Source organism: Schistocerca piceifrons, chromosome 1 (genome assembly GCF_021461385.2).
Source record: "Schistocerca piceifrons isolate TAMUIC-IGC-003096 chromosome 1, iqSchPice1.1, whole genome shotgun sequence".
Lineage (NCBI taxonomy): Eukaryota > Metazoa > Arthropoda > Insecta > Orthoptera > Acrididae > Schistocerca > Schistocerca piceifrons.
Genome location: NC_060138.1, coordinates 358,039,882 through 358,063,169, shown reverse-complemented (window position 1 = coordinate 358,063,169; position 23,288 = coordinate 358,039,882). Strand labels below are relative to the sequence as shown.

Below are 23,288 nucleotides of genomic sequence, written 5' to 3'. Positions count from 1 at the left end.
CTCCGGCAGAATTGCATAACATACAACTTCACAGCTGAAAACTGGATTCCGTGGGCTAGAGCCCATGACTGTGCCTTGTGGAGGGCTCCCTGTAGGTGCCACTCAGCAACATCGGTACTGGAGGAGCAGTACGAAATGTAGAAATCGTCTGCATACAGAGAAGGTGAGACGGATGGCCCGACAGCTGCTGCTAGACCGTCAATGGCCACTAAAAATAGAGATACACTCAATACAGAGCCCTGCGGGACCCAATTTTCCTGGATGTGGGGGGAACTTTGGGAGGCACCAACTTGGACACAAAGTATGGAAGCAAGGATACGATGTAGCCAGGTTGTATTGTAAGCCTTTTGTAAATAAAAAAAAGACAGCAACCAGGTGTTTGTGTCTGGAAAAGGCTGTTCGAATGGCAGACTTGAGGGAAACTAGATTATCAGTGATACAGCAACCCTGGCGAAAACCACCCTAGCTTGTGATGGCCAGTAGGCCACGTGACTCCTGGACCCAACACAACCGCCTCCTTACCACACGTTCTAACAGCTTACAAAGAATGTTGGTGAGGCTGATGGGCCGATAACTATCCACATCAAGCGGGCATTTGCCGGGTTTGAGCACTGGAATGATGGTGCTCTCTCGCCACTGTGATGGAGAGATGCCATCGCACCAGATCTGGTTGAAGACAACAAGGAGATGTAGCTTGTAGTTGGATGAGAGATGGATGATCATCTGACTGTGGATCCAATCTGGCCCAGGCACTGTGTCGGGTCAATGTGCAAGGACACTGAGGAGCTCCCACTCTGTAAATGGAGCATTATAGGGTACACTGTGATGTTCAGTGAACAAGAGGGCTTTCCTTTAAACCTGTCATTTGAGGGAGTAAAATGCTGGGCGATAATTCTCCAATGCAGACGCTTGAGAATAGTGCTCAGCAATTGTGTTTGCATCAATAAATAACACCTCATTGATGTTAATGACAGTGACACCTGTCGGGGGTATGGTACTCGCAAACACATCTGATCTTTGTCCAGACTTGGGAAGGTGGTGTATGGCACTGAATGGTCAAGCCATACCTCTCCCAACATTTCTGTTTCTGTCCTTTTATAAGCTGGCAAATGCGGGCATGGAGCCATTTAAAAGCTATTACATGCTCTAGGGAAGGGTACTTTTTATGTCGCTGTAGAGCTCGCTGACGCTATTTGATGGCCTCAGTGATTTCCAGTGACCACCAAGGTACTGACTTCAGCTGGGGCACCATAAATAACAAGGGATCATGTTTGCCTCTGCATGAAATGATTGTTCTAGTGACCCACTCAACTACCATATCGATGGTACCATTTGGGAGGGATTTGGGAGGGATACTAAGGTGATAGCAGAGGTGAAAGCTTCCCAGTCTGCCTTGTTTAAAGCCCATCTTGGCAGGCGTCTGGGGGAATTGCGCTGGGGGAGTGACAAGAAGATGGGAAAGTGGTCACTACCACAAGTCATTGTGGGCTCTCCAGTGGACAGATGGGAGAAGTCTTGGGCTGCAGAGGGCTAAATTGATGGCCGAGTAAGTGCCATGAGCCACACTGAAATGTGTGGGGGCTCCAGTATTTAGGAGGCAGAGGTCAAGTTGAGACAGGAAAGTTTCGACATCTCTACCTTGGCCAGTAAGCATGGTGCCACCCCACAAGGAGTTATGGGGTTAAACTCTCCCAAGAGTAGGGAAGGTTTAGGGAGTTGATCAACCAGTGCAGCTAATACATTCAGGGTTATTGCACCACCTGGAGGAAGATATACGTTGCAGACATACTGAGTTCAGGACATAGACACAAACTCCACCTGACACTCTATTATAGTCGCTATGGCTCTTGTAATATCCTCTATAGCCACAGAGGGCAGGGGACCAGGTTTCCTGGAGAGGAATGCAGAAAGCAGGTGTAAAGCTTAACAGTTGCCGTAGCTCAGCCAGGTGATGGCAAAAACCGCAGCAATTCCACTGGAGGATGATGTTATCATGAGTCTGGGAAGGCATGAAGCATGCAACAAGGCAGGTTATGCCTCAGGATCATCTGCTGCCACCGATTGGGTATTTGTATCCTTTCCTATTGCGCGTGAGGCATCAGTGAGATCCAGGTCCTCATGGGATGCTAAGATCTCTACCACACCCGCAGATGTGGGATTGGTAGGGAGTGGTGGTGTTGGGGCCACTGGAGGGTCCTTTTTCTTAGCAGACTTCTTTGTTTGCTTGTTCTCTCACTTCTCTTTGGAGGCTTGCTGGAAGGAAGACTGTGAAGCTCTTCGTCCAGCAGCTTTTGGCTTCTTTAGCCACAGGCGAGTGTCCGCTGTGTGATTAGTGAAGACCTTGGGAGAGAGGGTCCCAAGGAACCCCTTCCGCTTGAGAGGAGCTGGAGGAGGCTGTTGCTTCTCCTGCTGGGGGGGGAGGGGACCTATGTCCCCTGCGTTTGGGGATGGCCTTGCTCTTGAGGTAGGTACTTTGGGAGCAACGGAAGGAAATTTTTCCCCCCACCACCAAGGGGGCGGATGTATTCTGGAGGCCCAGAGGGCCCACTGTTCATGGCACAGAGTGCGGTATGACTGGTGCTTGTGATGGCAACGGTAATGTAGCTACAGCGTATGTGGACATCAACCGAACGAGGTGTAATCGCTCTTGGTGAGTCAACCGATCCAGGTTCTTGTACTCCACGATTTTCTGCTCCTTTTGGAGTATTGTGCAGTCTGGCGAGCAGGGAGAGTGCTGCTCTCCACAGTTGATGTACGAAGGGGAGGAGGCACACATGGAGTATCTGGATGCAGTGAACGTCCACAGTTTCGACATGTGGTGCTGGAAGTGCAGCGGGAAGATGTGTGCCCAAATTTCCAGCACATAAAGCACCGCATAGTGGGAGGAACAGCGGTGAACCATCACCTTGACCTTTTCAGGCAATGAATCACCCTCAAATGCCAAGATGAAGGCACCGGTAGTAACCCTGTTGTCTTTGGGGTCCCTGTAAATGTGCCAGATGAAATGAACACACCGCCATTCTAGATTGGCAGGGAGCTCGTCATCACACTGCAAGAGGAAGTCACGATTGAAAATAATCCCCTGGACCAGTTGAGACTTTTATGGGGAGTAACGGAAACAGGAATATCACCCAGCCCGTCACAAGTGAGTAACATCCCGGATTGGGCTGGGGATGCTGTCTGAATCAAGACTGCACCGCTTATCATCTTCAAATGCGCTGTCACTTCCCCAAACTTATCCTCAAGATGTTCAAGAAAAAATTGAGGCTTCATAGGTAGAAAGGAGTCCCTGTCCATTCTGCTACAGACTAAATACCAAGGCGAATATGGATCTCTTCTTTCTGTAGCCCTATGTTCCTCCCATGGTGTAGCGAGGGAGGGAAACCATTTAGGGTCATACCTGTCAGTGTTTTACTCAATCTTGGCCTTCATAGAGACTGCTGGCGCCGTACAGTCACCAGCAAGAGATGATTTAGTCCGCTTCATTGCAGGTCATCTGCCTTGATGCCACCCACTCCGATCGGGGGCTCTCCCCATGGGTGCCACCCAGCCACAGCAAAGGCCAACTGGCACGAAGGCCATTGCCAGGAGTCCTGATGCCCCAGGAAGACAGGTATCTACTCCTTGGCGTATGTGGGGAGTTTTCAGCTCAGACATCAGCAGTGTGATCCCTGTGCTGTCAGGAGGCTACCACCAAATGGGTACATGACATCCCCACCACAACGGACTGTCTACCGTGCTGGATATTGGGCACAGAGAAATCCAATATTGTTATGGGTGTGAAAGAGGACAGAAGACAACGAAAGAAGATGACAAACCTCGGAAAGTGTACTTGCCCAAATTGTTGAGCTGCAGGTGGAGATGCAAAGCCATGGGTAGAGGTTCAGGAAATCAAATCTAAGGGCACTATGGATAACTCGTGCACCACATAAGGCATTCTACCCCATGTGGCCCGCACTTCTCTAGAATTTGGAAAGCGGCACGTGAAACCATAAAATGGAACCTCAACTTGTAGGGCCGAAAAGTGTGAGATTCCTTTTAGTCACTCTTAAGACAGGCAGGAATACATTGGGCCTATTCTAACCCCCAGACCCGCAGGGGGGAGTGGACTGGGAGTGGACTGGACTGGGAATGGAGGGAGAGCAGCAGAAAATGGAAAGAACGAGGCATGTGAGGTGGGGGGATACAAGCCATGAGTAAGGCTGGAGTGAGATTAACAAAGGGGGTAAAGGCAGCTGGAGACAGGGACTAGCAAGCAATGTTTTAAATGAAACAATGAGAAATCCAGGGTGGAATGTAATGGTATAATGAAAAGGATAGTTGCTACTCACCATACAGCGGAGATGTTGAGTTGCAGAAAGGCACTACAAAAGGACTGTCACATAATTACCTTTTGGCCAACAAGGCCTCTGTCAAAATTAGACAACATACACACATGCACACACTCACACAAATGCAACACACACACATGACCACAGTCTCTGGTAACTGGAGCCAGACTACAAGCAACAGGGTATTATGGGAGAGGAAACTGGGTGGAAGTAAGGAGTAGGATGGAGCGGGAAAGGGGAGGAATAGCAGGAGAGGGGTGGGGGAAAGTAAGGTGCTGCTGGCAGCGTGCAGGGATGAGATGGGGAGGGGGGCAGTTAGGTGCAGTCAGGAGGTTAGACAGAGGGCGGGGGGAGAGGTTAGCGGAAAAGGAGAGATAGAAAAAGACTGGGTGCATTGGTGGAATTGACTCATGAGATGCGTGCTCCTCTGTGGGCAGACAGACATTGGAGCTTTAAGAGGTGTGGGGTAACTGGAAAGATAAGGCACAGGAAATGTTTTTGTACAAGTTTGGGAGGGTAATTACAATATGTAAACCTAGCCTTCTACATAAATGATACCAACCATTTCCTCCACTGACTCTCCGCAGTTTCTGTCCCCTTACCACACGGTGCCCTGCTCGTCACTACTGATGACACCTCACTTTAGACTAACATCCATAATGCTCATGGCCTTACTGCTATTGAATACTACCCTTCCTAATGTCCGATGGATTTCAAACCAACCACCTCCGTACTAGTCGCCATGACGATCTAAATACTCACCCACAATCACTTCTTTGAAGCCATAACCTACAAACAAATCCGGTGTACGGCAATGGGCACCCACATGGCACCACCCAATGCCAAGCTATTCATAGGCCATCCACACGAATCTTTCCTAAACACCCTGAATCCCAAACCCCTCACCTGCTTCAGATTCACTGATGACATCTTTGTGATCTGGATCAAGGGTGAGAATTCCTCCAGAATCTCGGCATCTTCTCCCCAATCCAATTCATCTAATCCCACTCAACCCATCATCAAGCCACCTTTCTCGATGTTAACCTCGACCTCAAAGGTGGCTATATCAGTGCCTCTGTCCATATCAAACCTACAAACTACCAGCGATACCTCCACTTAGACAGTTTCCACCCGTTCCACACCAAGAAGTTCTTTCCATACAACCTAGCCACCATGGCCATTGCATCTTTAGTGATTAGTGGTCGCTCTTGAAATATACCGAGGTTTCAGTGAAGCCTTTACAGATTATAACTACCCTCCCAATCTTGTACAACAACATCTCCCATGCCTTATCTTTCCAGTCATGCAGCACCTCCCATAACCCCACCATCTGGCCACAGAGTAGCACTCCTCTCATGACTCCGTACCACCCAGGACTGGAGCAACTGAATTACATTCTTCGCCAGGGTTTCGACTACCTCTCGTTGTGCCCTGAAATGAGAAATGCCCTACCCACTATCTTCCTTCCTCCTCCCACAGTAGTATTCCCTGCCCCCTGCCCACCAAACCTATATAATATCCTCAAACACCTTGCCTAAGGACTCATATTCCTGTCCCACACATCCTCCCACCACCACCTACTACACTCCTGTCACAAATACGACCTATCCTATCAAAGGCACAGCTACCTGTGAAACCAGTCATGTGATTATAAGCTAAGTGTGCAACCACTGTACTGTGTGGGTATGACAACCAACAAGCTGTCTGTCCACATGAATGGCCATGACAAACTGTGGCCACGAAACAACTGGACCACCCTATTGCTGAGCATGTCGCCCAACATGGAATCCTTCACTGCCTGAGCCATATGGATCCTTCCTACCAACACAAGCTTTTCTGAATTGCGCAGATGGGAACTCTCCCTGTAATATATCCTACATTTCCTTAACCCCCCAGGTCTCAACCTTTGTCAGTCATTGTCACTACCCATCTAGCCCCTTCCCTGCTCCCATTCCAGCACTACACAGCCCTCTATTCCACCAAGCTCTCCCAGTCTTTTTACTTCTCTCCATTTCTGCTACTCTCCCCTGCCCCCTCTTCCTCACCCTTCATCCAACCTCCTGACTGCACCTAGCTGCCCCACTCTCCTCCGCATCCCTGCACGCTCCCAGCAGCACTTTACCATCCGTCGCCCCCACCTTGCTATCCCTCCCCCTCCCCATTCCAGCCTCCTCTTTACCCTTACGTGGCTGCCTCTCCCATAATGCCATGCTGTTTGCACTCTAGCTCCAGCTGCCAGAGAATGTGGTCATGTGTGTCCGAGTTGTGTTTGTGTGAATGTATACGTGTGTGTACATTGTCTAATTCTGACAAAGGTCTTGTTGGCCACAAGCAACTCCACGACAGTCATTTTGTTGTGCCTTTCTGCGATTCAGCATCTCCACTATATGGTGAACAGCAACTCCGAGAACCAGTGAGAACGGCACTGGATGCTGGATTTTCTGTTCGGCCTATTCCCACTCACACAGATGATGTCCTATGAGAATCATACATTTCTCATTTCAAGAACTACATGACTTTCATATTTTTCAACGCAATAATGTCTTAATTATGAACAAGAGAGAACAATCCCAAATCTTAAGTGGAATGATTATTTGCAAAGAGATCTTCAAATGCGTTCAGTATAATAAAATCATAATACGATATAACGTAAAAAGGACTGGTGTACACTGTTGACCAGAGTAATACACACAGCACACAACTGATTATTTTAAAATATATAAATTTATTTTGGAAACTGTGTTTGTTGTACCCAGTTAATACGAGGGAATATCCAATAAAAGAAGGCATGGTCTGCTTAAACAAAAAAGTGATACATCAAACGCTATAATCTAGGATACACTTATTACATCACATATGTCCTCTTTATTGTTTTGCCATGTGAATGTCCCATACTTAAATGAACACGAACAACAGTTTTTCAATGCCCATTAATAATAACACCAACACCACTCAAGGACTGTCTGGTATCCAAAGCTCGGACTTTTCTGGCAAGCAGTTCACTTTATACTCCCAAGTCATCAGACCCGCAAAACAAAACTGTATTTGACTATGGTAGCGAGTCATTTGTATAAGAAATATATCAATATGAAGCATGAATAAATTTGTTCCAGGTTAAAACAACATCTTTAACGTTCAATATAAATGAAATCAGAACATATACAGAAACATTTCCTACATACCGGTGCTCGAAAGAATTTCATTACTGCTACTTTTCCATATAATCCAACTTCCTTCAAGGGTCTTAATCCCTCTGGTGTAACTAAATATATCTCCAATCTCGTGTTTTTAGCTAAAATTAAATTTAAGTCACTTGGTGATGTAAAGTTACCTGCAAAGGAAACAGCCCAGTAACAGTATTCAAGTGATGATAATTCTACTTATTAATATTTTTACAATGAAAATTAGAAGCCAAAAGATTCCAAAATACAAGCACTAATAAAAGTCTTTGTTTGTGATACGTAAATGTTACCTGAAAGGTAAATGCTAATACTATAGACTTAACAATGTTTCATCTTTCAATTGTGATTAAGACAATGTAAAGTTTCCTGTACAACAATATAACAGTGTGAAAGACTGGTCATGGTAGAGAAAAGAGGAGAGACCAGGTTAGTTCAGTTAGTTGCATATATATTCTATGGATCATATTTGTGAGTTCTTGTTGTGTCAAATGACTGGTTGACTGAAAACACTGGCACACTTCTCAGCTACAAACAGACAAATTATATTTTTGTACTGTATCATATTTACACTAAAATTCACTCACTGTGTTCATTTATTAACTAAAAAATGCAGATCTGAGCAATGAAACTTGGGTATCTCATGATGCATCTGAAAATAAATGACAGTAAATTGTATAGCACCACATTATCACTACCAAAGGAAAAATCAAATTTAGAACTACACGCATTAGCATCTTGACAACCATGTATCGTGTATCATCAAACTTTTGCTGAAAGGGCACACACTGAATGTTGATGGCTGAGGTAAGGCATTAAACATGTATGTTATGTAGTTCAAAACAAGCGTGATGTAAGAATAAACAGTAAAACCAGGTCCCATTACTGAGAAGGAAGGTAATGAAATAATTGAGAAATTCAATAACTGGTTCAAAGTAAATGGATTATTTTTACACGAATCAATATCTACCAGGTGGTTATAACTAAACTTTCCCTATTGAACATGTTATGACATGGAAACTATTACCGTACGAGTACCAAACTTGGTAGCATTAATGTCCAGAGTATGGGGTGCATCATTTCTGTATGTCACAGCAAGACCGTCCAGTTGCAACTATGGACACCTAGTGCTGTGATTAGTCATTGTGATTCATAGCCTCACACACCAGACCAGTCGCAGTGCACTTATTGACGTGTCAACATGAGCTTTAACAAAAGGAGCAGGGCATTATTGGTGAAGCTTTATTATCAAAACAACAGTAATGGTGCAGCTGTACTTCGAGAATATTGCTGGCTGAAAGGATTACAGAGAGTCCTCTTTCTCCACCTGCTGTGTGAAGCATGATGAAGAAGGTTGAATCAATTGGAGGACTGGGCATTGCCCCGGGAAGAGGCTGATGACCAGTTGCACAACAGATGGTTGCTGAAATAGCGGTTTCTACGGCAGAAAACGCTGCGTGCAAGTCCTGATTGTCAGGCAGTGTGTGTGCTGTGCCCAAACAGGTGAATATATCATATAAAGAGAGGTAGCCATCATACCTATGGGCATTCTGTTGTGCAGAATGCAGTTATGCCCTTTCAGACTCTTCTGGGCACCATATTGAGCCCTTTTGTAGCAGAAATGGTACTGGTATGTAATGGTATGAGGTACTGTAGCAGCACATTAAAAGTGTTTCAGTTGAACTGAATCTGCATTATTTCTCTTCCCCATGTCCTTGACATTAATGCTACCATGTTTAGCACTCATAAAAAAAGGCTAGCCAATCTATGAAACACGAGAAGTAGAAAAATCTTGAGAGTACAGATTGATTACAACTTGATAGGAAAACCAGTTATCTCCAATTAATGAGGTACCTTAGTTCTCTGTTTTCAATTTGCACAGTTACTGCTATAAGTGATTTAAAGTGAAGGAACTATTTCATTTTGAATATTACCATTCAGTAATAAGTAACCATCATTTTTGGAAGATACAACATACAGGAACAGTATTTTCAGAATAAAGAAGCTTGTTGTAAGAATTACACCTTATGTTGATCGGAGTGTGAGGGGAGTGATAAAGAAAAAGAAAATGAACTTATTACCTTCTTCACAAATTATTCCTTCTGTGTAACAAATTCATTCATTACCTACAGTAGGCTTGTTGTGTGTTTCAGTCTCCTCAAAGGAATGCATTCTCTTTTTTCACATCACAGCTCATCAGGTAGTGCGAGGGGCGATGACCGTAAGATAGATATAGGATGACACACCCAGACTAAACCATTTAGCTTTCACTTTCAAAGGTAGCAAGTACAATACTTTGCCTTCGGTTTATGCGAGCAACATACAGGGTGCCCATAAAAGCATATCAATTTCAATGGCACATTATTACATTTTAATTTACACTACTTACAACAAATTATACAAAAAAATGAAGGTAAAGTAACAAAGTGTATCTTACAAATGAAACTTCCTGGCAGATTAAAACTGTGTGCCCGACCGAGACTCGAACTCGGGACCTTTGCCTTTCGCGGGCAAGTGCTCTACCATCTGAGCTACCAAAGCACAACTCACGCCCGGTACTCACAGCTTTACTTCTGCCAGTATTTCGTCTCCTACCTTCCAAACTTTTTTAATCTGCCAGGAAGTTTCATATCAGCGCACACTCTGCGGCAGAGTGAAAATCTCATTCTGTATCTTACAAATGTTCAATATGTTTACCTTTAGTTATACGATACACGTCCAACCCAAAATCCATGTTTTCCCATGATTTGATTACCAAGTATGGAGTAATGGAAGCAATAGTCTCTTCAACTCTCTGTCTCAACTTTGGCAAATCATTAAGTAGTGGCAGAACATAGACACAATCTTTTATAAAGCCCCAAAGGAAAATAATCACATGGTGTGAGGCCAGGTGAACGTTGACACCAGCAGAAAAGGGCTCTGTCTCATCGACCACTACGACCGATCCAAAGGTTGTGTACTTTGACGTTCAACCATTCTTGTACAGAGAGATTATAATGGGGAGGAATTCCAACCCTTTACCAAATAAAGGCTTAATGTACATTTTCTAACAGCGGAAAGAGTAAATTTTAGAAACTATCCAGATAAGTTACACTTGTTATAGTAGCTTCAGTGAAAAAAAAGTTATTTGACATTGGTACACAGCACAGGAATCATTCCAATTTTGGGGAATCTTTTTTACACTGTACACGTTCATGAGGATGTTCTGACTCACAGATATGAACATTATTGGTGTTTACCTTCCCTTTTAGATTTAAAAGTTGCCTCATCACACAGCCAAGATAGTCATCTTTCTGTTGTAACACTCAACTTGCACAGCTATAACACATACCATTGTCATCTGGCTTTACAGTATGTACTAACTGCAAGCATTATGAACATATGCGTAAAAATTTTCTTAAAACCTTCCACACTGTTGTCTTTGGAATCTGAAGTTCAAGACTTGCTTTCTGACAGACTTCTTAGGTCAATATCCTCTTCAGACACTTTCGGCCATCCCGTGCTTTCGCCTTTACATACACATCTAGTCATTTCAAACTGGCTACCACTGGTACACGTTTTAGCCACATGGGGGGATTAAAATTAAAATTTAAACAAACTGCATGTTGAACTGAAATTACAGATTCACTCTCAGTAAATTGCAGAACAATAAATGCTTTACACTCAGGAGTCACCATTTTGCATATATGATGCTGCACACAGGATAACAAAAAAGCTATACTTGCGCATGCACTTATCTAAAACTGTTTGAGTCAATCTTTAATTGTGATCTTCAACCAATGTATTTCAACACCTACAGTTCATAACTGGGACTTTCTATCACCCCTTACTTTACAACAAGACATGTAAATCTGAAAAAAATTATTTCTACTGCTCAAGAACACTTTCCACAGTTATATTCTTGTTACCGAAAATATTTAGTACATAATTTATCTGGGAGTATGCGTGCAGAATGATTTGAAGTGGAATGATCACATAAAATTAATTGTTGGTAAGGTGGGTACCAGGTTGAGATTCATTGGGAGAGTCCTTAGAAAATGTAGTCCATCAACAAAGGAGGTGGCTTACAAAACACTCGTTCGACCTATACTTGAGTATTGCTCATCAGTGTGGGATCCGTACCAGATCGGGTTGACGGAGGAGATAGAGAAGATCCAAAGAAGAGCGGCGCATTTTGTCACAGGGTTATTTGGTAACCGTGATAGCGTTACGGAGATGTTTAGCAAACTCAAGTGGCAGACTCTGCAAGAGAGGCGCTCTGCATCGCGGTGTAGCTTGCTCGCCAGGTTTCGAGAGGGTGCGTTTCTGGATGAGGTATCGAATATATTGCTTCCTCCTACTTATACCTCCCGAGGAGATCACGAATGTAAAATTAGAGAGATTTGAGCGCGCACGGAGGCTTTCAGACAGTCGTTCTTCCCGCGAACCATGTGCGATTGGAACAGGAAAGGGAGGTAATGACAGTGGCACGTAAAGTGCCCTCCGCCACACACTGTTGGGTGGCTTGTGGAGTATAAATGTAGATGTAGATATGATGTATACATTTCTCTTTTGTTAATAAAGTTATTTGTTTAATAACAAAAACAATAATAAAATTGCTGCACAATTTAACTGCTGGTGATGTGACTGTGAAGTGGAAATGAAAATTAACATCAACTGAACCAAGACCAGGCAGATCCCATGTACTTATGGATAGGGACTGTCAAGCGTCATGGAGGGTGGCTGTAAAAAACTGCATGAAATCAGTGAAAGGAATTACTTGTAAGTTCCAAAGTGTTACCAGCAGTCCACCTAGCACAATGACAGTGCTTAGGGAGTTAAAAAGAATGGGGTACTATGGTTAAGTGGCTCCTCCACTCGTTTCTGTAGTCAATGCTAAGTGAAACTTGAGGTAGTGTAAAGAGCAACACCACTGGGCAGATCAATCATGCTATGCTCTGTGACAGACTGAAGGAAGGGTTTGGGTTTGAGGAATGGCTGGAGAACTTTACCTGACATCATTTGAAGTGCAAACAGTGAAGAATGGAGGAGGTGGTGTTACATTATGAAGATGTTTTTCATAGTCAGGATGGGGTTCCCTTATTGTGCCCAAGAAAACACTAAATGTGCAAGAATATGAATCCATTTTACAAAACTGTGCATTGCATACAACAGTTTGGCGATGATGATTGTTTGCATCTCAGCATTGCAACTTGCGATAACTCTGTGAGGCAATGGTTTGTCCATAAAAAGATTTTAGAAATGGACTAGCCCACTCAAATGCTCAACCTGGAATCAATGGAATACCTTCAGGAGAAGAGAGAATTTCAACTTCGCTCCCCAGTGCCCAACAGCACTACCTCCATAATTATGAAATTTATAATTTAAACAGCAACCAGCCACTATTCTCAATATGTCTACTTTTGATAGGATAGTGTTATGCTTATCTAGCCAAGAAATGGGAATGCTACATGTTTTTTTTTTTTTTTAAGGTAATGTCACTGTAATGAAAACAACTCTAAATACAAAATCCAAGAAAAGATGCCTGGAAGAGAAATTGGCCCCAAATTACAGTAAAGTTGAAGTCAACTGTCAAACAAAAATCACCCAAATAAGAATCTACTTGGTTAATAACTGAAATGAAGTTACAATATAAGAAGAGAGAAAAGCAAAATAAATCAATGTACAAGTTCTATTTCCAATTAGGAAATAACCTCTCACCTTTACAGTATACTGAGTGAAGTGGCGCAGTAAATGGACCTAAAATAAATGCAGGGCAGCAACAGCAAATCATCTTGACATCTCTTGATTCTAACAAACCTGACTTTAAATGAAAGCATACTACTGCTCCAAAACTCAGTAGCAAAAGCACAAAAGACCTAATGGCCGCTGTAGAACTTGCATGTGACACTGCCAAACTAGTGTCTAACAAGAAAAACACCTTGGCATATAAAGCCAACAAACTATTTTTGACCTTTCGCTGGTTGCTGTTTAAATTATAAATACTGTATTGAGAACTGTGGCTGTAGTACAATTATGTCCACTTTCAACAAGGTGGTGTATTACTACCTTGTCTGGTTTTGGCTCCTGGGAAAAAATGGGCTGCCATTCCTTCATAGACATTGAGACACCTCATTGGAAGTGTCCCAAGCAAAGTTCAAGCCATTATAAAGGCAGAAAGTGAATACACATCATTATATTGTCTCGATACTTCTGATCAGATAGTGTATAACCTAATGGAAATGTGCCTCCATGTCTCTACCACATATGCAATCTTGTTTCATTGCTCTTAAATCAAGTTTTAACAGTGTTTGGTTGGTTAGTTTCACGTTTCATGAATCATTTGTACGATTAATCATAATTATAGAGAACAAGTTATCTTACATTCACATTACACATTAACATGTAAAAATGGCTACATGCTGACCATTTACAATTTTTAATACAGTTGTCATTTAGTATTTTTTTCTCACCATCTTTTACACATTACAAAAATTTAAATTATTCTACAGAAGACAAGAAGTTGTTAAGGAGAAACTTTATAAGTATGTTTTCAAATTTAATTTTGCTGTCTGTTAGATATTTTATATCACTGGGTAAGTGATCAAAAATTTTGGTGACAGCATTGTGCACCCCTTTTTGTGCTAAAGACAACCTCAATGTGGTGTAATGAATATTTTCTCTTCTAGTATTGTAATTTTGTACATCACTGTTTGTTTTGAAATGTGGTGGATTATTTACAACAGACTTAATGAGGAAATAAATATACTGCAAGGCAGCAGTCAAAATGCCAAACTCCACGCACAGATGTCTACAAAATGACAGACTGTAATAGATGCAAAAGTCATCAGTACATAGGAAAAGAGAGAATAAGCCAACAGCCAATATATGTCTGTTAATTGATATTAGGGGAAGTGTTACATTCAGAACAGAGCCTTGGGAACTCCATTTTCCGGTCTGTGGGGGAACTCTGAGAAGCACTTATTTGAACATGGAAGATCCAATGAGAGGGGAAAAAATAGTAGTAAGGATATGATGATGCCAAGCAGCTTGATAAATGAAATAAATAAATAAATAAGTACAATGTGAATTGTAGTGAGATGTTGATGGTGGCTGAAGGGCATTCTGATAACGGATTCCAAGTAAATTAAGTCGTTGCTGAATGATCAATCCTCTCAAAATCCACACTAAAATTTGGAGTCCCAAGAGCCCAAACAAGTCGTCTATTGCCCATTTGTTCAAGCCACTTGCATAAACCATTCGTAAAACAAACAGGGTGATATATGTCCATTCGCCCAGTCTCAAAATTGGAATAACTATGATTTTGCTCCACTAGGAGTGTGAAGCCCTCGTCCTCATGTCAAACCAGACTGGAGAGAGCAAGAATATGAGTTTGTGTGAGGAGTGAGAATATAAATACTCTCTGTTCATCTTTTATGGAGGTGGAAGGTGGGAGGATAACTTTCATATGCTGATGCTCAAGCAACTTGTTGCCAGTTGTTCAACAACAATAGTGAATGGCGTCATTCTGATAGATGCCCAAGATACTAGAAGAAGCTGGTGGCTGCATATACACTGTAGTTTGTCCCACACTTGAGAGGTGGTAGTATGGGACCCAATAATCACTTTCCTAACACTCTTCCTCGTCCTTTTTAATTAGATATCAGGCCCAAGCAAGCAGCCTTTTGAAAATGATGAATATATCCCTCGATGGAAGTCATTTATGTTGCTGGAGTGCCCTTCGGCAACTATTAATAACTGCAGTTATTTCATGGTTCTGCTGTGACACAGGTTACCGACAGTGGAGCTCTAAAGACAGATGGAATGCTGCTTCTCGTGCTTGTAATATTGCAGTAACAGTATGTTGGAGAATAGTTTCACTCCCTCATTGTACTGGAGATTCATGTTTTACAGAACATGAAATTAAGCGAGAAAGCATTCTTTTACGTTCAAGTATGGAGGGCTTTCTGATTACTCCGTGTGGCAAAGAAAAAATAACAAGAAAATGGTCGTTGTCCCAAAGCATCATGCCCCTTCCAGTAAATATACAAGAGAAATCTGGGGCAACAGACTGATTCTGAAAAGATACCATACACTGGACTAAAATAGAAAATCCAAACTTGAAAACACAAAGATTTAAATAAAAAATAACTTTCCTAGTATATTGCTTCACAGAGTGAGTTGGAAACTGATGCATAATGGATTGTGGGCAATAATAAACAAAGACGAATAGTGGTAGCGGTAGTTGCAAGAGCAAATCAGATGGTGGGTGCCCTCCAAATCTGGAGGAAGATAAATGTTACAGGGCATAAGATCAATGTGTGCCCATATACGTATAGCTACTGCATCCAGTAAAGTACTGACTAGAATCTGTTTCCTGAAATTGGTCTTACGAACAAATATACAAACATTGCCTGATGCCCTCCCTGTGTTAGCTTGTTTTTACACTTTGTAATGTCCGAGATTAGGAGCGTACTCTACTGGGAATCATGATTCCTGGAGGGCCATAACAACTGCTGGGTGGAATGCTCTTAAGAATTGAAGTTCAGTGAGGTGGCAGAAGTAGCTGTTGCAGCTCCATTGGATGATAGTTGTGCATGTTTTCAGGAGGAGGAGGATAGACAGTCATGACTCAATGTGAGCTCAGTACCACCCGCTGGAGGTGTGTTGTCAATTTGCACAATTTCTGTGTGTGGCGTTGAATAGTCCAAGACTGCCGGGATTAATGGATCCATCTTTCCCATTAATTTATTCTTTTCTTCCTTTACCTTCTTTTCCTTTTGGTATGTTAATTTCAGCTGGGGGCTGTACAGAGAATTTCTGGAAATGAAGATTAATGGGCTGTCCTACGGTCCATTTCCCATGCCTCCTCCAGCCACTTGGAATGTAATAGACTAGTTTGGAAAGCATAAAGAACAGGGTGGTGCCATGACCCAAAGTTCATTGAGGGCAAGTCATCACCAAGATTCCACTTAGCAAGATAATTATACTGTCAGAAACAGTAATCTCTATCTTGTCAATGGTGTAATACACAAAGGTGACAAAAGTCATGGGATAGCAATACGCACATACACAAGCTATAAAAGCGCAATGTATTGGCTGTCATTTGTACTCATGTGATCCATGTGAAAAGTTTCCAACATGATTACGACCACATGGTGGGAATTAACACACACAGTGATAGTTGGAGATACACACATGGGACATTCCATTTTGTAAATCATTAGGGAATTCAATATTCTGAGATCCACAGTGTCAAAGAGGGTGCAATGAATACCACATTTCAGGCATTGCTTCTTACCACAGACAAAGCAGTAGCCGACAGAGTTCACTTCACGACCGAGAGCAGCGGCGTTTGCATAGAGTTGACTGTGCTAACAGACAAGCAACACTGCATTAAATACAACAGAAATTAATGTGGGGTGTACGACGAATGTATCCATTGGGACAATGTAGCAAAATTTGGCATTAATGGGCTATGGCAGCAGACGACTGCCATGAGTTCCTTTGCTAACCACATGACATCACCTGCAGTACTTTCCTGGGCTCCTGACCATATCTGTTGGGACTCTAGATGACAGTTGGTACGAGCTGAGGGTAGGGTTAGAGCACGGTGCAGACTCCACAAAGCCATGGACCCCAGTTGTCAACAAGGTACTGTGCAAACCAGTAGTATCTCCATAAAGGTGTGGGCTATATTTACATGGAATGGACTGGGTCCTCTGGTCCAACTGAACTGATCAGTGACTGAAAATGGGCTTGTTTGGCTACTTGAAGACCATTTGCAGCCATTCATAGACTTCATGTTTCCAAACAACAATGAAATTTTTATGAATGACAATTTGCCATGTTATCAGGCCACAATTTTTCACGACTGGTTTGAAGAACATTCTGGACAATTCGAACGAATAATCTGGACACCCAGATCGCCCGACATGAATCCCATTGAAAACATCTACAGGACATAAGTGAGAAGTCAATTCGTGCACAAAATACTGCACCAGCAACATTTTTGCAATTATAGACAGCTACAGAGGCAGTATGGCTCAATATTTCTGAAGAAGATTTCCAACAAATTGTTGAGTCAATACCACAATGAGTTGCTGCATTGCACTAGGTAAAAGGAGGTCAGATACGATTATTATGGAGATATCCTATGACCTCTGTCACCCCTGTGCATAAATAATTACGAAATACCAACACATCAAATCTCTGAAAAACTGTCAATTAGTAGGAACTTCTGGATTGCAACATTTCTGCATGCACAAATGTCAAACTAAACTGATGTGACATTTTTTAATTGTAATATCAAAAATTTGTAGTATCAAAAATGAAGCAAATGTTTGGAAAATGTATATAAGGGCATGAGTTGGAGTGTTCAAGGTTCACTGTTGATCTGGTATTTGCAACAAACCACCTGTGTCACTCTGAGTAACAGAATGTCGTAAAACGTATACTGGTGTATCCTTCACTTAATTCACTTAGATGAAAGCAGTTACCATAGGCAGAGCTCTTTATAATGCATTTAAAGTCCACAACTTTAGGGATGAGGCCAGAAAGTTCACAAAATTTCAAAATTATTGTGACACTGGTATTAGTGTTGGTGAGGACGGGGCAAATCTCCATCCAAACAAAGGGGTGCCCTGATGTCAGCATATAAAACACACATTGCCAAAATATGCTGAACCAAAAGTGGCACATCACAAACTTAAGCCTCACAATGTGATGGATCCTCCTGCTGAAGGAGGAAATCTCTTGTTAAAGGGCAATGTTCAATGCACAGTCTGGTGAGCAGCACTTCCTTCCATTGGTGTAGCTAGCATGAAGTCCATCATGCCTGTGTGGTTGATTTGAGTGATGCAGTTTGTTGCAGGTTGTCTGCCATGTCCATCTCCCACCAATGCATAATTCTTCTGACAGATGATGAGATGATGGAGTGCAAGTGGACTGCACCCCATTTCAACATGCTGCTTTAGCTGCTCTGTCATGTTCCTCTATATCCCAATGCGTCCAGGTACCCAGCAAAAAACCACCTCCTTGCCTCAGTGTTGGAGCCACTGTGAGGTGTCACGTATGAGCTGAATCAACTGGTCTACCAGATACCTTTGGTGGGCCGCTTGCAATGCACTGCACAAATCAGAATCGAAAAGAAACCTTTCACTGAGATGCTTTGTTTGTCATAATGCCATGTAGACCTGCATCATAATTTGAAATTTTTTCCAGAAGACTCACTTAAAAAATCCACCATGGAAAACAGCTGAACAAGCAAGGCTTTCTCTCATTGGGATCATCCATATAAACAGTGCTAAAGCTGTAGCACATACTTAAAAGCAAAGCAAACAGAGTTGAACAAACGCAATATGGAGAAAAAGATTTCCTGTACTGTGTGAGGCTTAAAATCACTTTGGGCCTCTGGAGACACCAAGGCAGCAATTTATTCCACCCCTGACTGAGTATTCAGAGGTCTGATGCATCACATCTAGATCTGACAGACAGCTGGTAGCACATATCCCGAAAGGCTCGGTAGCACGGAACCAATTCTGATTGTTGACAGTCGGACTAAATGCCAATGACTGAAGCAATGCTGAGATTTTTAGGGCTGCTGAACCAGGAGGAGGTGCTGCCAAATCCAGAGCAGTGATTCACCAGCCTCTGCACACAGATTCCAAACTGGAGTGGTCTGAAAGGCCCTAGTCGATACCTAAATACCTGCATGGTGGACAGTGTCTAAGATCTTGAGGGAGGAAATATGCGCTGATCCATAAAACATGCTTCCATAATCTAACCATGACCTGACAAACATCCTATAAAACTGCAGCTGGAAGGATCTGTCACCTCCCCACGCCTTTCAACCGAGGCACTTCAAAATATTCAAAGAATTGAAGCCCGTCATTCACAGGTCTTTCAGGTGCAGGAGCCAGGATAATTTTGAGTCAAATAAAGGGCCCACAAAACGCATATTGTCCTTAAAATTTAACAAAGTGTCCCCCATCATGAAGCCCATTGGGGGGAAACTGCGAAGAGCTCAGTTAAAAGTTGGCACAAGAAGTCTTCTCAAATCAGAACCTATAACCAGTTTTATTGGCCCAGAGTTTCCGGCCTCTTTAAAAGCAGCTGAGGTTGCCTTGTTATCGTCACCACAAGATCAGAGCAAGACTAGAAGATTGTGAAGTCATCCACAAACAAAGAACTTTTAACTGGTCTTCTGACTGCAAAAGAGATACCATTGGCAGTGACTGAACAGTGTGACATTGAGTACAGTCCCTTGAAGGAGCCCATTCTCCTGAACAAAGCGATCAGGCAAGAAATAACCAATGTGATAGCCAAGGTGTCTGTCCTTGTGAAAGATTGAATAGGAAGTGACAAACATCCACATAGTCTCCATTCCTAGGATTGGCAAAGGATATTTTATCTCTAAGTGGTAGTGTATGCTTGTTCAAGATCAAAAACACGCCGACCAAATGGTTGTGGTGTAACAAAAATGCCTGTATTAACATCTCCATTAAAATTAAATTGCTGATGGTGGAACAGTAACGCCTGAAACCACACTGGGAGCTGCACAGGTGACCTCGAGATTTGAGAGCCAGACAAGGTGGCAGTTGACTGTGTACTCTAATGACTACTAATACAGCTGGTAAGAGCTACACTCCGGGCTGTGACAATCATTGTCTGGTTTCCAAATGGAATTAATATCATGTCCTTTCAAGGAGTGCAGTACAACAAACCAGATATGATTGAAACACAACAGGAGCTTGTCATTGGGTCCAGGGCACAGATGACAGAGCATGGCATAATAATTCCTTCCGGGAGTTCCTCTTCTGTTCTTTTATCACTTGCATCCTCTTGCTCACACACACCTGAAGCCACAAGGTTTTTCGGTAGCTGGATGGTGTCTGAATTGACACAAAGCTGCATGCCTGGATCTGACTGATGAGTGACAGTCTTCATTCCACAAAGATGATGATGATGATGATGATTATGTGTGGTTTGTGGGGCACTCAACTGTACAGTTATCAGCACCTGTACAAATTCCCAGCCTTTGCTCAGACCAATCTCGCCACTTTCATGAAAGATGGTGAAATATGAGGACCACACAAACACGCAGTCATCTCGAGGCAGGTGAAAATCCCTGACCCCGCCGGGAATAGAACCCGGGATCCCATGCTCGGGAAGTGAGAACGTGACCGGGAGACCATGAGCATTCAACAAAGAGGCAGGCCATCATCTAAGGTGATTGCTTGAGTGACAGACTGGGAAACAAAATCAATAGTTGCTCTTTGGATCATGCAGGCGACACGGTTCACCATCTCTTGAGCGTATTCCTGTTACTCAAATGTGACCAGCTGACTATATTGCAACCAATTTGCCCTTTGATGCAGTCATTTTTGTAGTCTCCTGTCAACCACCATCTGGGTCAGCAGGTGGATCCACACCAGGAAGTGGGCACTTTAATACAAATCTGTCGCCATTTCCCACTCAACTGAATCTGTAATAGTTGAGGAGCAAAAACAAAGGTCATTGGCTGAAGATCACCCTGTGGCTGTAGAAAAATGCGCCATCTGGCCCGAGTTTAAAAAGGTAGATACACTAAGTGGATCATGTGCTCGACGATTCGATCCCTGGAGGAAGTGGTAGCCAAGTCCCACAGTACATTGTATGCACTGAAGTCACCCACGAGGAAGACCAGGCAGGGGAGTGCCCAGAAAAGTTCAGTCGGTGGATCGTGAGGTGGAAGATCTAAAGAACACGCAGTGATTTTAACTGGTTTGAGAACTTCCACTACAACTGTTTTTATGGCTGTGGTAATAGGGACAGGAGGGGGTGGCACCTGTCACTGATGAAAACAGATGCCTCACCCCAAGCCCAAAATTCAGTAAGCTCTTCCTTCCTGCAGAAGTGGTAGCTCGTCAAGTCATGTATGTCGGTGACTTTAAAATGAGTTTCTTTGAAGCAGATGCAGAATAGTCTCTTCTGGGACAGGAACTGTAATTCTTCCAAATACAACTGGTATCCATTTCAGTTCTATTAAAATACACAAGTCCCTGTGGGAGCCAATGAATAATGATGGTTGTCCTTGTCCTTCTCCCTCAACAGTGGTGATTTACCAGTGAGATCGTACCCAACTCTCCGATTCCTACATATGAGCCCTTGAAAGCATTAGTTGTGTAAGTAAAAATTGTTAATTTTGAGTCTGCCCCAAAAATCAGTAGCTCTACCTTCATTCTGTTTACTGCATGAATATTGTAAGTATATATGAGGGTTGGAATTTCTATAGTGGCAACTATTTAATTACAGCTTGTACAAAATAGATACGTGTTTCAAAGTTTTACTGACCTTCAAAGTAGTCATCAGCATTGTATATAACCCATTGCCAGCAATGTGGAAGTCGTGGAATACTCTTAGCAATGCCAGTTGTGTTGACTGTTTGAGTGGCGAGGTCTATTGCCTGACGAATTTGTAGCAGTTCAGAAGTTCAGCAGTTCAGAAGTTCAGCAGTTCAGAAGTTCAGCAGTTCCTTCAGTTTAGAAATAGAGTTGAACTTACGAGGGCTTAAGTTAGGGGGGTGCATTAGGTGGTATAGCACTTTGCAGCCCAATTAGTCAAACAAATCAGTAACATCTTGCACTGTACATCCTTGAACATTGTCCTGCAAAATGATGGTCAGGTCCTGCAGATAGAGTCATGACTTCTGTCCCTATGCTGTTCATTTTTGGAACACAACCTACGACCAGTTTTCTTGACACATTGGAAATACATTATCTTCCAAAGGAAGTGAAGCATCCTGAAGGGAAGGAGGAATCGAAATGAAACTATACTGGTTGAGAGGGCATGTGATATTTCAGTGATCACAAAATCAAGTCAACTTTACAAATAGCTTGGCAGTACAAGCCCAATTATTAGTATGACAATTTACCCCCTCTGGCCTGGATGCATGCACCAGTTCACTTGGGAAGGGTATCATAAAACCACTTTATACTCTTGTGAGGCAATCTGGCTCACAACTATTGTAACTTGCCCTCAATATCTTGCATAGTGGCACTGGGACAGAGTTGATGTCCAAGCTGGCCCCATATGTGTTCTGTCGTGGGCAGATTTGAGGGGCTCGGTGGTCACAAGAGTACCTCAACATAAGACAGACCATTTGAAAACACATGTGCCTTGTTGAATGAGCACTGTGCTGTTAAAAAATGCCATCATGATACTGCCACAGTAGAGGTAACAAACAAGAATGCAGGATGTTCTTGATACACTGTTATGTCATCAGAGTTCCTGCAATCACACAGCCATGACCTGAAGTCTTACACAATGGCTCCCGACAACATGATGCCAGGGCGAACACCACTGTGCCCCTCCAAACCATTAGAAGAATGAGACCTCTCCCATGGTCGTACTCACTAACAGTCATCCAGAGTAACGCAGAACTGCGATTCATTGCTGACAACAGTGCGACACCATTCATCAGCAATCCATGCTTCCTGGTCATCGCATCATTCCAAACATAGCTATTTGTATTGTGATCTAAACAACAATTTACACATGAAATGATAATCCCACAGTATGACTGCTGATAGTTTCTGACTAATGGTGCAGGATGACACAGAATGTTGCAAAGAGGTCCATTTCTTGTTCTCGGATGGCAGGCACAGATATGAAGGGGGTATGATGTGCTTGTGTACAATATAATGTTACTCCCTTGTGATGGTCAGATGTGGTACACTGGAACTTTGAAGACAAGTATCCCGTATTTGTATTCCTACACAGTCCAACATCGAGCCACTTCCACATCTGAACGTTCAAA

The 23,288-nt window shown here is 42.9% G+C and overlaps 1 protein-coding gene across 1 annotated transcript in view; it reads right to left on the bottom strand.

The window, feature by feature from the left end:
• Positions 1-23,288, bottom strand: part of LOC124784801 (DNA damage-binding protein 1) — a 176,864-nt gene that overhangs the window by 134,438 nt on the left and 19,138 nt on the right. The window contains exon 2 of the mRNA XM_047254130.1: positions 7,514-7,662. Within this exon, the coding sequence (XP_047110086.1) occupies positions 7,514-7,662 (149 nt within the window). The remainder of the gene's footprint in view (positions 1-7,513; positions 7,663-23,288) is intronic.